At 38.7% G+C, this 17,363-nt stretch overlaps 1 protein-coding gene across 3 annotated transcripts in view; it reads right to left on the bottom strand.

Moving 5' to 3' along the window:
- Nucleotides 1-254: 254 nt before the first annotated feature.
- ACSL3 (acyl-CoA synthetase long chain family member 3) overlaps nucleotides 255-17,363 on the bottom strand; it is a 64,807-nt gene continuing 47,698 nt past the window's right edge. For all 3 annotated transcript variants that reach the window (XM_004762903.3, XM_004762904.3, XM_004762902.3), the window contains 10 exons: nucleotides 16,974-17,124; nucleotides 14,975-15,098; nucleotides 14,453-14,524; nucleotides 12,815-12,954; nucleotides 10,623-10,795; nucleotides 8,940-9,014; nucleotides 7,552-7,743; nucleotides 6,008-6,122; nucleotides 4,003-4,160; nucleotides 255-1,006 (listed from right to left, as the gene is read on the bottom strand). In XM_004762903.3, the coding sequence (XP_004762960.1) occupies nucleotides 849-1,006; nucleotides 4,003-4,160; nucleotides 6,008-6,122; nucleotides 7,552-7,743; nucleotides 8,940-9,014; nucleotides 10,623-10,795; nucleotides 12,815-12,954; nucleotides 14,453-14,524; nucleotides 14,975-15,098; nucleotides 16,974-17,124 (1,358 nt within the window). In that variant the 3' untranslated portion in view covers nucleotides 255-848. The remainder of the gene's footprint in view (nucleotides 1,007-4,002; nucleotides 4,161-6,007; nucleotides 6,123-7,551; nucleotides 7,744-8,939; nucleotides 9,015-10,622; nucleotides 10,796-12,814; nucleotides 12,955-14,452; nucleotides 14,525-14,974; nucleotides 15,099-16,973; nucleotides 17,125-17,363) is intronic.

Raw genomic sequence — 17,363 nt, 5'->3', positions numbered from 1 at the left:
ACTTTTAGAATTGCGTCCAACTCTTAAAAAGGTCTGGACATTTTCCTAGCTTCAAAGCTAACTAGAAGACCCTGACTATTCTGAGGGTAAGCCACTAGAGACTAATTACCCACCAGTGCTACACTTGCTGCGTTTCTTCTTTACTATTAAACATGACCCCCTAGTGCTATCTTGTTTCATGCAGCACCAATCAAACTTCCATTTTTTTCCCTAATAAAAAATAAATATATATAGAAGACGCTGTCAGGCATATATTCACAAGGTCTCAATTTCTTAAAACATAAGTATGGGTATATTTATTTCTCTCAAATGCATACAAGACAATAATTACACAGCAACAAATCTTTTATTCAACAATGATTTGATTCATAAGCGTTTGAATTTACATAATTTCACATCCATACCTTTGCATTTTTAAATACTGTAAGTAAAAAAGCCCCCCAAATAACCAGTTCTTATATTTCCTATTTATCCCTCTATACATCCAAACTTTAAAAAGTTACAAACTGAACATTATACAGAACATATAAATCATGTTTAAAAACTTGAGGTTTTAAAATCACTGTTCCCCAAAATGATTCAAAGTCCTCATGCTGACAAGTGCAGTCCTAGGTGGTAAGTTGGAAAGGGGGAAGAAAGAAGAGACAGACACCAGTTTGCTGTCTTAATGTTTTACTAATCCCGTCAGTAAGAACTGCGACGTCAGAAGGAACAGGCGACGTCAGGAGAAGTAACAGCTTAGGTTTACTACGAGGAACGGGGTTTGCCTCACAGTTGGAGACATGCACTTCAAGTATTTTCCTATTTGATCTGAGCTCCCTGCAGCAAACGATGCTGAAAGAGAAGAACTATTTTCTTCCATACATTCGCTCAATGTCCGCCTGGTAATGTGTTTTAAGCTCTTTACGTTTCAGCTTGAAGGCATCTGTCACCAGACCAGTTTCGGGGGTCCACGGTTCCGGGCTCAAACGAATTTTTACTGGAATTTCGAATTTTTCTAGACTCGCTGAGATGGTGGAAGGGTGGGGGGAAATGTAAATGCAGAGGCATAAAAAACGTGCAATTAAAATTCCTGGCAAACAATGTAACTTTTCTAAAGTCTTAGAGCGCCCATCAAAATGCACAACACCCCATGAATCTTGCTTCTAAATAAGCCATCCCTCAAAAACACTAGAAGTAAATAGATACATACAGATATGTATGAGAATTATAAAAGCAAAATTTTTTGTTTAAAAAATCTACATGGCCATCAATAGAGTAAGTTAGATTAATTTATGATGCAGGCATAAAATGGAATAAAATTCAGTCATTAAAAATAAGATCTACATGGTAGGGTGTATAAAGATATTTGCAACATATTGCTAGGCTTAAAAAAATGCAGTTTTCGGATTTTTTTAATAGCAGATAAATGTTATGCACACAGATGTGTAGGACAACTATTCACCAAGTTATTAAACTATACAGCTCTAGAGGTTAAGATCCATGATTAAGGAAAAGCAAATGCCACACACCTACGTTCTGAGTTTATTATAAGGAGATCACTTTAGAAACCAAAAAGTAATAAAGTTTAAAGAGAATCTTGTCATCAAATCAGCATATTCAGCATAAGCTATGAGGACAGAATGTTTGCTTACTACTCTGTCTCTATATACTGCTGGACACCAGTCAGAGTCTCAGTCGCAGAGGGCTGGACGCAGGGAGAGGGACGGAGAGAGGGAGGGATGCAGACGGGGAGGAAAGGGAGAGGTTTTCCAGCATTCATTCAACAAACATTTATTGAAAAAAATTACTGTGTAAAGCGTTTTACTAAACACTCTTAAACACTCTTTAAGAAACACAGAATAGTTTCTGTTCTCAAGAGGTATAAAATCTAACAAGGATAAACAGAAGAACAGCTAGCCATGATTACACACACACACACACACACACACACACACACACACCATACACACAGGCACACTTGCTCACTAAACTGAAGGTGTAAGTACCTTGGGAGCAAAAGAGATATATTAACTCTAACTTATAAACATAGATATAACAAGGTTTTCTTCTTCAAAGACTAAAGCTATTTCGGGAGAGTTCTCCTAGAGGGAAAACACTGTGAGCAAAAGCAGCAAGGCCTGGACCTCAGAACTTATGGAATGGTTCTTGTTTTGTTCTGTTTGTATATATGTTAGAGCAAATATTTTTATTTTCCTCCCTTTTATTCTCCTATCATAATAAGTATTAATAAGCTAACTACGTATCACTGAATAAGAGCAAAAACCGCTCAAGGGGTGTGCATCCTCTTCTGCAAAAAAGGTTAATGTATTTTCAGCTTGCTGGGCAGTTTTACTGCATGAGGCGGGAGTCTTTGTTACTGTCCTTACTTAGAAATCAACTATGCTCTCAGGAGATGTACATGGGTGCCAAGCAGACGAGCAATGATAGACTGGAAAAGTCAGTTTTATGTATCTACTGGCTTAGGCTAGTGTCCCCACTTAGTCAATAGAACTCTAACGCAATACACATTGTACATAAATGATTAAGTCTACAACCAGTTTACTTTATGTGAGGCAAACTATCCTTGATCATCTTAGCGGGTCTGGTTTGGTGGACTGAAAAGGCCGCAGGAGCAGAGCTGAGGTGTCCCCAAACAAAAACCAATTTCTGCCTGTGGTCGGACTTCCAGCTGCTGCCAAACAGCCGCCCTACCGATTTCCAGCTTTGCCTATGTCAACCCCCAAAGAGCATATAAACCAATTCTTCACAGTGAGTCTCTTTATAGATAACTACTAACTGTTTCTCAGGTGTAAACCTGATACAAATTTTGCCCAAGAATGAAGCTGGATCCCTTCTTCACACATTAAAATGAACTCAAATAGACCGTGGACCTAAATGTAACAGCTGAAACTATAAAACTCTTAGAATAAAAAATAGGGTGTATCTTTGTGATAGATTAGGAATGATTTCTCAGGACACCAAAAGCACAAACAACAAAAGAAAAAAAATTACCTTTTCAAAATTAAAACTGTTGTACTTTAAAAGATACCATCAAAAAAGTAAAAACACAACCCACAAAATGGGCGAAAATGTTTACAAATTGCATATCTGGTAAGGGCCTCGTGTCTAGAATACATAAAGAACTTATACAGCTCAGTAATAAAACAGCAACCCCATTTTTTAAAAATGGGCAAAGTATCTGAATAGACATTTCTCGAGAGAAGACATAAAATGGGTAATAAATACAAGAAAGGATGCCCGACATCATTAGCCACCAAAAAAATATATATCAAAACCAAGAGATACCCTACTGCATACCCACTAGGATGAGTAGAATCCAAAGGATGACAGTAACAGGTGTTTTGGGGATGTGGGGAAACTGGAACCTAACACCAGTGGGAATGATAAAATGATGCCAAAATTTTAGAAAATAAGTTTGGAAAATACTTGGAAAAAATATTCTGGAAAATAATCTAGGACTTTCTAAAAAGGTTTAACAAGGTTGACAAAGGCCTAGCAATTCCACTCTGAAGTACCTACCCAGGAGAAAGGAGCCCGTCTGCACAACCCCTTGTACACGAATGTTCACAGCAGCATTATTCAGTAACCACCAGAGCGACCGACTGCAGGCTCCCCCAACTCACACGCAAAAGGGGGGGATAGGACACATCCATAAAGCCACATTAACAGTGCAGAAAATGCAGAAAAGAGTCTTGGGCAGTTGAGGATGGGCCGGGGTGGCCAGGACCCAGCTGAGAGGAGGAGAAAAAGAGTGAACCCAGAAGACAAAAGCTAAAGGGACAAGGACAAGGACTGGTGCATGGGGGTCATGGGAGCACATGATAGGTGAGTGCTCTGGAAGGGCCTGTGAAGTCTGCTCTTCTATCTAGCTGCAGGAAAACACAGTTGGTTTCTGAGCAGGAAATGACATCACCTAAGCCGTGTGACGGCAGCACAAGCGAACGTGAGCACTCTCTTCCCTTCCCGCCTCAGTCCTCAGTCTGTTTCACAGCCACTCACCTGAAATAGCAGCTTCAGAAAGCACTTTGAGGACCTCGTTTTCCATTTCACAGCTGTTACACAGCTCCTCCCAAGTCCCGTGAAGTCCCTTCTTTCGAGCGAGTTCTGTAAGTTCCTTTTGGTTTGGCACAACAAACCCAATGACGTAAGAATGATAACTGAAATACAGAAAGGACAAAGGGGTAAGGATCTAAATGGCACAGGGCGTGAGCTGCAGTCACGATTCCACCAACGCTGTTGTCATCGATCCACGACTGCACTAAAGAACATACGTGACGCCTATTTGGTACTTAGCACACTCACCTCACGCCACTTCTACTGCATGATTCATAGTATGTTCAAGGCTCTGATAGAGTTCCCTGCTAAATAAACCTTCATCTGATATTTAATGACAAATTTCAACTATGTGTGTTATGAATATTCCATTTATACATTTTTTTTTAAAGATTTTATTTATTTATTTGACAGAGAGAAATCACAAGTAGATGGAGAGGCAGGCAGAGAGAGAGAGGGAAGCAGGCTCCCTGCTGAGCAGAGAGCCTGATGCGGGACTCGATCCCAGGACCCTGAGATCATGACCTGAGCCGAAGGCAGCGGCTTAACCCACTGAGCCACCCAGGCGTCCCCATTTATACATTTTTTTAAAGAAAATTACAAATATTAGAAAATTCAACTCTTAAAAAAAAGTCAGTAATTCACATTAACAGGTTAAACAGAAATTAAAATTCATGTAAACAGAAATTATATCTAGGGGCGCCTGGGTGCTCAGCCAGTAAGCAGGTGACTCTTGATTTCAGCTCAGGTGATGAGTTCAGCGTCGAGACCAAGCCCCATGCCAGGCTCCACATTCAGTGAAGAGTCTCCCTGGGATTCTCTCCCCCTCTCTGTTTCCCCCTCCCCTGCTCATGCACTCTGTTGCCCTCAAACAAATAAAATCTTTAAAAAAGTTAAAAAAAAAAATTTATATCTCAAGAAATTTGGCAGCAAATCAAAGTAATGTGGTTACATTTACTTTTTTCTTTTGTTATCACAAGAACTGTTAATAAAAGAGCTGTAGGTACACCTGCCAATGGCAGTAAGAAATGGCAAGCAGCATCAGGAAGAGAAGGGTAGTCTGGTTAATATCACACAAGTAAAAGCCAGAACTGTACTACCACAGAAGAAAACATCTCTTGGCTAATTGAAGGGCAGAATAATTTATAATACAATGTAGTTAATCTTTAAAGTCTGTTTCAAAATTGGTTCTTCTGATACCAGATTTTATCTTTTCATAATAATTATTATGTCAACTGCTGCAGCAAGCAGCAGCACGAAGTAACTGATCATTAACACTGGCCACAGAGTAGCTGATCATTAACACTGGAGACATTACCACATAAATACTGTTAGGGAAAAATGTCACCAGAGTGCCAATCTAAATTTCCAACTCATTTCCCAGGAATACATTTCCAAGATTTTTAACTTTAAACTCTACTTCCCAGCTGCCTTGTATCATTATGGACTAGATATTATAGGAGTTAAGCCACAGCTTAACACAGCTTAAAGCAGAGCCCCTCCCAGCCTTGGTGAGGGTCCCAAGCAGGCTTAAGTCTAGTGCAAGGTAGTAGGTGTGGAGCAGGGTCCAGCTTGAAGACTATCCTCCAACTTCCTCTCTACTCCTCTATGCCCTGGGCTGTTTCTGGGAAGCTTCCCTGTGCGGAAAGATGTGTTGCTGGGGATGCCAGGACAGCAAGAAGGAGCACTGGACTTTCTTCCCCTCCCGATCACACAGGACACCGCAGTGAGATGTAAACAGAAAACAGAGAGAGAGGATGATGAGGAGGGTAAGCATCCCAAGGACAGAATCAGTTATTGGCTTTCCTGAGAAGAGGCCACTCCCAGGGACAAGAGATACGAAGGAAGAAGAGTTCTTAGTATAGTTTTAAGAAGAAGATTCATCTAGGAAGGAAATGCCAAAAACACACAAAAGGTTTGAAGTAAAAGTAACAGAATTCTACTTTCTTACCTGTTTGCATATGCACAAATGTTATCTATAAGGGAGAGGTTCTTCAGGGCTGCCTCTACTTTCCCAAGAGAAACATATTCTCCAGCCTGCAGTTTCACAAGGTCCTTCTTACGATCTGTGCAGGACAAAGGCACAGGAGGGGGCACATGGGAGCACAGAAATATCTTGAATACACATGAATATTGGCCATTCCTGAAGTAATTTGCTATCAATTAAGTTTATTATAATAGTTACACCAAAATTAAAAGTACACAGTAAATTAGGCCCTAATTTCAGTACCATTAAATAAATTCTTTCAAAAAAGAAAATCAGTTTCTGGTCAAGAGTCCCTCCAGGACTTCGAGCATGTTTTGCTGAACAGGTATGTTCCCTATGACATATTAACACCAGGAAGGAGAAGAGTTCTCAGTGACATGTGAAAGCTCATGTGCTATCTGGAGAGAAACATATCCCCTCAACACAGAATGGTAACGGTAAGGGTCAAGCCTGTCCAACCTGCTGATCTGGAAAGAATTCCCACCAAGTGAGGCCTGGGCAGAGTCTCTAGGAAAGAAAGGCGGTAGCCAAGTGCACTGGCCCTGGTAAACAACAGATAGGTAGGTCAGCCTGAACTTCCGCAGCACTTGGGGGGAGGGAGGGGCTGGAGGGGGAGGCGGAGAGGTGAATCTGGCTAAAGAACAGAGGCACTGAACCGAGCCCCTAGCTGCCACTAAGAGTTTTTTAGCAGCAAAGCGGCCCAGTGAGATCAGTGCTGAAGGCTCAAGCGTGTATTTAAGGGGGACAAGCATGTCCAGAGAGAGAAATTACTTGCAACAGGGTGACAGAAGGTGTGGACCTGACCTATGGTCATGGTGAGAGGGTAGAGAGAAAAGAGTGATTTTTTTTCTTTTTTTTTTTTTTTCTGGTGCAAAATGGTAGTTTTATTAAACCACGGGGACAGGACCCGTGGGCAGAAAGAGCTGCTGCCAGAACAGAATGATCTTGAGGCATGTTTCACCTGGTAAATCAGCAGAACATGGATAACACATGGGGAGCTCACTGAAGAGCCTCAGCTCCTCCCAGGTTTCTAGGTAGCATGACTAGGATAGAAACACTATTAACTGAGAAAAAGAATGTTAAGAGGGAAGGCAGGGAGCTATTTTCTGCCCCATGGGTCATAGTACTCCAACTGCCAGGCCTTCCTTATCTCACAGGCAAGGCCAGGACATGGTTCCAACAGGAGAGCCGTGTCCAATAAACTTCAGATACCAAAGAATACAAAATATAAATATTCCCTACTAAGAATTTGATTCCTTCAGGGTTAACTAGTAATTAAAAATATCACTGCTATTGAACAGATTTTGAGATATCCTAAAATGTCAAGCCTTAAAATGTCTTCACAGTCTCTATTTTATATTCCAGAGATATATACAGTTATCTCTTTTGCAAAACTGTTTCAGAAACATCCATTGTCGGAGGGGTATATATACATATATTTTATATATATTAAATATATATATATATCATATATATATATATATATATATATATATTAGTTGGCTCACCAATAATCTTTAAACAACCATCAGGGTCAAACTCCCCAATATCTCCAGTACAGAGCCACCTCTGTCCATTTTCATCTTCAAAGAAATCAGCTTTCGTTTTTGCTTCATTTTTGTAGTATCCTAGTGTCACATTTTGGCCACCAATAAGAATTTCACCCCTGGGGTGTGGTTTATCAGTATTAAAGTATCCACCTAATAAACACAAAATAATTAAGAGTTAATTCTAAATTTTTATTTCTATATACATCATGTGAAAATGAGAAACTGTTAGTTTCTATATAGAAACATCTGATTTTAATCCAATTAGAGTTTCCCAAAAGGAAAGGAGGCAGACAGTATAAATGAACAAAACTCATTAATGTAAAACTAGGTGCAACATTTCAGTTGCTTACACATAAGCACTGACACTTTTAAGCTACTATTCCAAGCAAACATTACACTAAAAAAATCCAACACCTGTGGTATAAAATAATTATGTGTACTACAAGGTAAACTCCTTTAGAGACTCTGTGGAGATTCTTATATACCTGATAAAAGTACTAAATCATGTATTCAGTAAAACACAACACTGTAAAACCAAATTACACTATATTTAAGAGATTTATGCTTTATAAAATTCAGAATGACTCCAAGTTTAAATTTGTCAACCATTTTCACTAATTCTGCTAAAAGAGAAATGAAAAATGGCATCAAACCTTCAGAATATTTATTTTGTATAAAGGAAAAGTGAAACCAATCACTAATAATCTATACGCACTGACAGAATCAAATGCAATTTTTAAAAAAGTGATTACTATTTAAATGGCAAAACAACAGATTTTATGAAATCATAGTAAAAATTTCCTTCTGATGATTATAGATTGAAATCATCAGGGAAAAGAAAAAATATGAAAAATCCTGTTTCAGAGATTAAATTTTATGATTTTTGCTTCTACAAAATAAACTTATGAGCATTCCTAATTTACTGACATCGTTTAGAAGATTTCAAGTTTTTGCCATAATTCTGCCTTGCATTCATGTAATAAAATAAGCAAAATAAAAGCAATTATAACTTTTCAGAATCATTCTTGAAACAAGTAAATCCAAGTATAGCTCTAGATAAAAGAATTCTATTAGACAAAAAACAAGCACTTGTGGGTGATTTATATCCTAAAGAAAATAAAGCACAGTTCTAACTTTAAGGTTAAATATTATACAGATTAATGATCTGCGGGGGGGTAGGAGGTCAGGGTACCAGGTGGTGGGTATTATAGAGGGCACGGATTGCATGGAGCACTGGGTGTGGTGCAAAAATAATGAATACTGAAAAAATAAAAATTAAAAAAAAAATAATGAATACTGTTATGCTGAAAATAAATGAAAAATAAATTTTTAAAAAATGTTATTACCTTCCTCCCAGTTCTTTAATTTGATTTCACAGCAAACTAATGGTGCTCCCACTCTGCCAGTATTGTAGTCCCACACTAAGATACAAATGAAAAAAGGTATTTGATTACAGTGGTGACTAAACAGCTTCATTTTTCTACCAAAGATGATGACTTATCCCAACGCTCTGACATCCCCAGAGAATCTTTAAAAGCAGGAGTCACAAACTGGTGAACCACAAGCTATGGGGCCCACACAGGGTTTCTTTTTATTCTGACTTGGTTATACTGACATTTAAAACTCAAGCCATTTTACACAGAAGTGTGGACCCTCCAGGAACAACAGGGCCTGCATCTCCAGCACAGCAACAACTGGGGTCCCCGTCAGACGGGTCATGCCTGCTCCAGCTCCCCTACTTGCCTGCCTTACTCCCATCACGGATCTTCTTACCTCAAGACCCCCTTCACTCCGTGAAGCTGCCTGGCTCATGAGTCTGGAGACCCTATCCTCAAGGATGATGGGTCCCAATGGTGTACACCCACTCCACTTTCTTGTCAGACCAGAAGGCTTCGCGGTACATGCAGCCTCTCCAACCTTCTCCCGTCTATCACTATTTCAGAGGGAGACCTCTAAAGCCTCCTGGACAGCAGCCTAGGCTATCATCCTAGGGGATTCCCACTCATAGGTGGGAATTCAGAAGACCAAGTTGGAGATTAACTTTCAAGGATCTGGGAAAAGCACACACCACTATTGTGAATTACTATTTCATCATGTTTCCTCTTCAAAGATCATTCAAGTATCAGAAAGAAAAGGTTGACTATTTAATAACTTATAGGTTGTTTTATTTATAACATAAACTGTAACTGATTAATCACATTCAACACAAATTTTAAAAACAGAAGCCATAAAGATCCTCAGAAGGAACCAGAGAAGCACGTAATTAAGACTTATTTCCTGCAAAACAAAACTTAGAAATAGCTTCCAAAATATAGAAAAAAGGAAAATACATAAGTAGTGTACGATAAACCTGACATAAGAAAGGTACACAGAAACATTCAAGGTAAACAAGGAAAATGATCAATTAGGAAGTTTAATATCTATCAGTATCTAGAAAATATAAAGTAGCTCTTCCAAGTACTGAGAAGCAAAATAACTTTCCTCAATAAAAGGGACACAGGAGGCACTCCGGGATTCAACTGGGAACCACTTGGGTAATGGATTCCCTCGTCAATCATGTCACCATGATAAACCCTAGAAATTATATTCTTTAAAACTAAATCTGGTTTTCCTCTCATTACACAGACCACCCCCATAAACCACTTCCGAGTTTGAGCTTTAATACACATACCTCAACAACTGTACAAAACATGTTTATTTTTCTTCACAAAAAGACACTTAATAACTGAAATAAAATAAATGTATATAATACAGCCAATGCTTGTTACTAAAACTTTTTCAGAACTCTAAGTAGCTTTTAATATAACATATTATAATCTAATATGAAACTATCAATTATTGACTACTAGATGTATCCAATACATTCTAAACACTATCAATAATCACAGTACTTAGAATTTACCATCATTCTGCTACACAAATACCTTAACCACTTTTATCCTTCATACTGCAGAAAAAACCTATTACCAAAGAATGCCTGGAGGTGCACCCCAGCCTCTTGTTGGACACACCACTTTGAAGAAACCAACCTTCTGTAATTGTTCCCGCACCGCAAGATTCAGTCAGTCCATATCCCTGACCAACGGGACAGCAGAAACAGATATTCATGAATCGCTGTGTGGTTGCAGAGAGTGGAGCACCTCCACATAACAGAAGCCGAATATTTCCGCCTAGCAAGCCTCGGACTTTTCGGAAAATAAACCTTAAAAAAAAATAATCAGAGAATTTGAAGCTGAATGGCATTCTCCAAGTCATTCAGACTAATCTCCCAATTCTGAAATGTGAGCTTCTGAGAGTCAGGCTCACCCAAGGCTACAAGCCAATTCAAGAGATTCTCTCACCCACTACTTAAACCTTAACTTTTTTTTTTAAGTTTGGCCAAGTAAAGAAAGTAGCATTTTCTCTTAACTTTTCGAGTTAATATTTGAATTCAAAATCGTAAGGTTTAATTTTATACAGTAATGACAAACTCATGTTTATGGCCAGAGCAATTAGTTTTATATTATATAATAATACACATATTAAGGGGCGCCTGGATGGTCAGTTAGTTAAGCGTCTGCCTTTGGCTCAGGTCATGATCCCAGGGTCATGGGATCGAGCCCCATGTCAGGCTCACTGCTTAGCAGGAGCCTGCTTTTCCCTCTCCCCCAACTTGTGCTCTCTCTCGCTATCTCTGTCACTATCTGGCTCTCTAATAAATAAAAACTTTTTAAAAATACACATATTAATACTGAATAATCCTGTTGTATCTTCATAAAATTTAGCATTAAAAGCAAAGCATTTTTTTTGCTTTTGCTTACTTCTTTGGGAATGTGTACGTATTGGGGGCACCTGCGTGGCTCAGTCAGTTAAGCATCTGACTCTTGGTTTTGACTCAGGTCATGATCTCAAAGGCATGAGACTGTGAACTCGGCCCCATATCAGGCTCAGCACTCAGAGTGGAGTCCGCTTAGATTCTCATTCTCCCTCCCTCTTTACCCCTCCCTCTGCATGCACCCACACTCTAAGTATTTTTTGAAAAAGAAATGGGTACATATTTGTACAATCTCTTTAAAATTTCACTGGTTTCTGAAGTGTTTATTGTTTTAGAATGTCTGCTAAATTAAAAAAGGAAAACAATTCAAACATCTAATTAAAATGTTTCTGAAAAAAAAAGAAAAAAAATGTTTCTGAAAATACACTAAAAAAAAACCTCCCTATTAATCATCTTTTTTTTTTTAATATTTTATTTATATATTTGACAGACAGAGATCACAAGCAGGCAGAAGGGCAGGCAGAGAGAGAGAAAGGGAAGCAGGCTCCCCACTGAGCAGAAGCCCAAAGTGGGGCTCAATCCCAGGACCCTGGGATCATGACATGAGCCGAAGACAGAGGCTTGAACCCACTGAGCCATCCAGGCACCATGCTTAATTAATAATCTTTATCAAAAAGGGGAAAGCGCAGGGTTTTTTTTAAATAACTATGAAAAAGAAGACCAAGTAGCAATCATTTTTATATCTCACTCAGAAGTTAATTAAAATAAGTCAAAAAAATATAGTTTCAAATAATGTAGAGCATGTATAAACTACATTAGTACTGCCATAAAAAGGGGCACCTGGGTGGCTCAGTTGATTAAATGACTGTCTTCAGGCTCAGGTCATGATCCTGGAGTCTCAGGCCTGAGTCCCACATCAGGCTCCCTGCTCAGCAGGGAGTCTGCTTCTCCCTCTGACCCTCCCCCCTCTCATGCTCTCTCTCTCAAATAAATAAAATCTTTTTAAAAATTCCCATTAAAACAAATAAAAAGTCATTATTATTTAATTTCTAAATTATTTTATAACTAAATATACTCACTCAGCACTACAAAAACAAAAAATAACAGTCTGTGGTAAAACCTATTGTGTAACAGTTTAAACGCAAAACATTTACTTCTATTTGGTTGCCATTTTATATTCATAGTGAAATTAATTTAAAAACAAACACTATTTCTCAAAGTAACTAAAATTACATACGTGTCCACAGAAAATAAAAGCACACTATTAAATATAATAAAACTGTAAGTGAAACATTTTTTCAAACACTGCAATCTATTTTAATTGCTCATATTCTTATGCAAGGTGAATTTTTAGAGTCCCTTTGACTTTCTAAAACCAAATTATTTCTTATAACTATCTCAATTACCTAGTCTAATAATATGAACAAAATGGTTATGTGACACCAAAGAGAGAAGGAGTCCACTGACCTGTCACACAGTGGAGTACCATGGCCTTTGGAAATCTGTTCCATTTTGTAATTGTATGCCAGAATAAACAGATTACGTTGGAAACTACTCATTTCATTCACTTTATTCATGACGTTTTTGTAGATCCGATCCATGATTTCCTAGATGTATAAAAATGAGTTAATAAAGTCAATAATGTTATCAGCTGCCTTACATATTATATCTTAACATCAGATAAATATTTCTATCAGTATTGAGGCATTTTAGAAGATATATCAGGAACAAATTTTTAAAATAGAGCCACAACTAGTTTAAAAATGAGGTTTCTGTAAAAATAATTTTTCAAAGGACAAATATACCTAGATGTTCATGGGGGTGAAGACAAAAAGAAATAAAAGCCTTAGGTCAGTAACACAATCAGTACTGATTTTTTACATGGCTTTGCGTATCTTATTTATTTTGGAAAACTAAGCTTACTACATAAATGAGCAACCATTAAATAAACAACTATATGAAATGGTTTTTAAATTCTCATAACCTGGGGTGCCTGAGTGGCTCAGTGGGTTAAGCCTCTGCCTTCAGCTTAGGTCATTATCTCCGGGTCCTGGATTGAGCCCCGCATTGGGCTCTCTGCTCGGCAGGGAGCTTGCTTCGCCCTCTCTCTGCCTGCCTCTAGGTCTACTTGTAATCTCTTTGCCAAATAAGCAAATAAAATCTTTAAAATTCTCAAAACCCTATAAAAATACAGAGAGCCACATTCTTTGCTCACAAAAGGACCACAGGGTTATTTTGGTTGGTTGGTTGTCTTTTAATGCTACACTCAGAAATGTTCCCTTCTCTGCACTGCATTTTGCTTGTGAGCCCTATGACTTGAAATGGTTTTCCCTCTATAATTTTAAATTGAATTTAATTTTACATGAACTAAAAGTTTACATGAACTAAAAAGTAAAATACTACACTAAGGAAACTATACACCCACAGAAACTATCAAACTATTGGTCTTTTATAGTTGGAGTAACTATGTAACTCTGCTTGGACTGGAGTACTCAGGTACTCCAGTACCTATGTAACGATGCCCAACACTTTCAAACAAAATCAGGAGTCACATAAGACTTAAAATTCAGGAGACAGAAAATTGTTACCATCCCACTTCTACTCAACCAGGCCCCTGCCCATGCCAGGTACATTAGGCTACAGAGTGCTTCTCAGGTAATTGAGAGGCACACTAAATTCTCTTGTCACTTTTTTTGGTGACTAGGCCAGACTGTTCCTGGGGACTCAGGAGGTAATGGCACAATTTGTTTAGAGGAGGAGGAAGTGGTATCAAACCTTCCACCCTACCTCCTGCCGGGCTTCAGGTTTCTACTAATATCAAACATATCATGAAAATGATCTGAATAAGAAGCGACTTAGGGAAAGAACCCGATGATGTCATAGGGAAGCTGAAACCACATTCAGTCAATTTTAAAAATAGATAAAGCTAAAAAAGAAAAAAAAATAAAGACAATGAATCCAATAGAGCATTAAGGCAATATAATCAATAAGGAATAAATTCTACATTAACCACCTTGTCAACAGTTATCTTTTAGCCTAGCATTTAGGTTGTGTAGCAGATGACACATCTTTAGTACTCAACATTAATTAATGGTCAATTCTTACCGGAACAGCTGCCATCAGTGTTGGTTTCAACATGGTTGTATCCCCTTTGCTTCCTTTTTTTATTTTTGAGGACTAGAGAGAGAAAAAGTGATTCATATAAACTATTCCTTATCTCAGAAATTTGTTGGAATTCTTAGACCAAAAAGTGTATTATAAATTCATCATTATTTACTTATTGTAAAAACAAAAAAAAATTAAAAATAATTATTTTAAATGATTAACTGCCATCCTTACAATATGTTGTCATACGAATATAGAAAAATGTGTTAAAAAATTATAATTTTCTGGGCGCCTGGGTAGCTCAATGGGTTAAGCTGCTGCCTTCTGCTCAGGTCATGATCTCAGGGTCCTGGGATCAAGTCCCGCATCTGGCTCTCTGCTCAGCAGGGGGTCTGCTTCCCTTCCTCTCTCTCTGCCTGCCTCTCTGCCTACTTGTGATCTCTCTCTGTCAAATAAATAAATAAAATCTTTAAAAAAAATTATAATTTTCTTAGTATCTGAAGTCACAGACATTTAACTTACCTGATCTGCTAAAGTCTGTGGTGAAGAGTAGCCAATGCGGCATCCGTGAGAAAGGCAGACAAGCTCAGCACTTAATTCTAAAACATGGGCCAGAGGCAGATATCCAATATAAACGTCTTCCTCTCTAAAAGAAAAGGGAGATGTAAAAGCAACTGTCAGGAGTGATCTCTGCTGGAAGATACTGCAAAGCAAGCCCACCCACATGGAGAGAGGGAAGGAGATCGAGAGAGCACACGTGCACATGCATGTATGGGGGAAGGAGGGGGAGGCAGACAGATGCTGGGGGGAGAAGTGGTGACAAGTACAGTTCAACCTAAAGCCCAGGAGGCAGACATGAAGGAAGAGTCCATCTCCAGGGCCACTTGAAGACGCTCACTAATTACAAGTGTTATAGGAACAACATGCAGAAGACAGAAGAAACAGGGGCTGAGGGGCCAAAACATGAAGGGTTCTTCTACATAACAGAGGAAATCATCCAAAGAGAAGTGGTCTTTAAAAGGTAGAGGGGCTGAGTGCCTGGGTGGCTCAGTGGGTTAAAGCCTCTGCCTTCGGCTCAGGTCATGATCTCAGGGTCCTAGGATCGAGCCCCGCATCGGGCTCCCTGCTCAGCAGGGAGCCTGCTTCCTCCTCTTTCTGCCTGCCTCTCTGCCCACCTGTGATCTCTGTCTGTCAAATAAATAAAAAATCTTTAAAATAAAAAAACAAAATAAAGCTGGGGGGGGGCTCCCAAATAAAAAGTTCCAACAGAATCCAAAACTGCTGGCCACAAATTTTACAACAAAGATTCCTGTTTGGAAAGTTACTTAGAAATAATAAATTATACTGTATGTAAGAAAATGTGTATGTCTGTATGTATTTCAAGAACTGCCCCCACCCCAAAAAATATGAAGGGCAAAGACTAACCCAGGAAACTACTGCTTTTAATTTTTTCTGAAAACTTATCCATTCATAAGAGAAATCTCTCCATCCCTAAATTAAGTTCCACAGTAACCTGTGAGTATAATTTCTGTTCTTAAGGGCATCAGAGGGCGCCTGGGTGGCTCAGTGGGTTAAGCCTCTGCCTTTAGCTCAGGTCATGATCTCAGTGTCCTGGGATCAAGTCCCGCATCGGGCTCTCTGCTTGGCAGAGAGCCTGCTTCCTCCTCCTTTCTCTCTCTGCCTGCCTCTCTGCCTTCTTGTGATCTCTGTCAAATAAATAAATAAAATCTTAAAAAAAAAAAAAAAAGAAATACCCCAGCACTCCCACCACACCATATCAGTCATCAATACGGACTCCTCTACTACTTGTCATGATCCCATCTGGCTTCCCCCTCAGTCTCTTCCCTACAGTATGCCTACCCTGCCACCGTGGCAGCGGGAATTGGCCTTAAAAATAAGAGAATGAATAAAGCTCGGTAAATACTGGAACAGATGAAGTTATTTGTTCACCTGAATTATAACATGTTTAGGTATAAAAATGACTACAGGGGAGCCTAGGTGGCTCAGTCAGTTAAACGTCTGCCTTCAGCTCAGGTCATGATCCCAGGGTTCTAGGATTGAGTCCCATGATGGGCTCCCTGCTCAGCAGGGAGTCTGCTTCTCTCCTGCCTGCCATTCCCCCTGCTTGTGCTTGCTCTGTTTTTCTCTCCCTCCCTCTGTGTGTCGAATAAATAAATAAAATCCTTAAAAAAAAAGACTAGCAGCAATACTATCAACTGATTATTTAAATTAAGGAATTTAAGTCAGATCAAGTTTACACTTTTGAAGTAAAAAAGTATTGATATATAAATGATATATACATTATATAATGATATATAAAACTATATATTAAACCTTACAACAGTAACTATTTTGTAATTAATTTTAAAGTCGCTCTGATTTTTTTTTGGAGGAACTGCTTACTGCCAACAGACTCCGAAAGACTAATTTAGCCACATACCACTAAATGGCACAAACCACGTTACTGTAACAACCAGCATCAACAAGGGACGACTTCATATGCATCGACCGTGTGACATACCCCAGTCGTGGAATCCTTTCCGCCATCCCAGTTATACCAGCAATAATGTTACTGTGGGAGATCATGACTCCCTTCGGAAGTCCTGTGGATCCACTTGTATACATGATTACTGCAATATCTAAGGGCCCTGGTTTGCTAAGAGGTTTGTTTTCTGCATTGGAGAAAAAAAAAAAACACTTCTGAGAAATGCAGTCATAACACCCATTTTTTTCATAATCATGTTTAATAACTCAATTTGACAACCATGAATTATATTCATTCAGAGGTCAACGAAACAGATGAAGTTCCCACACATAAGAGACGTATATTCTACTGAGATAAACAAACCATAAATCTATAATGTAGTAGGAGACAGGAAGAAAAATAAAGACAAGGGGAGATGACAGTAGA

Source organism: Mustela putorius, unplaced genomic scaffold (genome assembly GCF_011764305.1).
Source record: "Mustela putorius furo isolate JIRA1106 unplaced genomic scaffold, ASM1176430v1.1 tig00000275_pilon_pilon_pilon, whole genome shotgun sequence".
Taxonomy (NCBI): Eukaryota; Metazoa; Chordata; class Mammalia; order Carnivora; family Mustelidae; genus Mustela; species Mustela putorius.
Note: the sequence above shows the minus strand (reverse complement) of the source record. Positions and strands in the feature narration are given on the sequence as shown.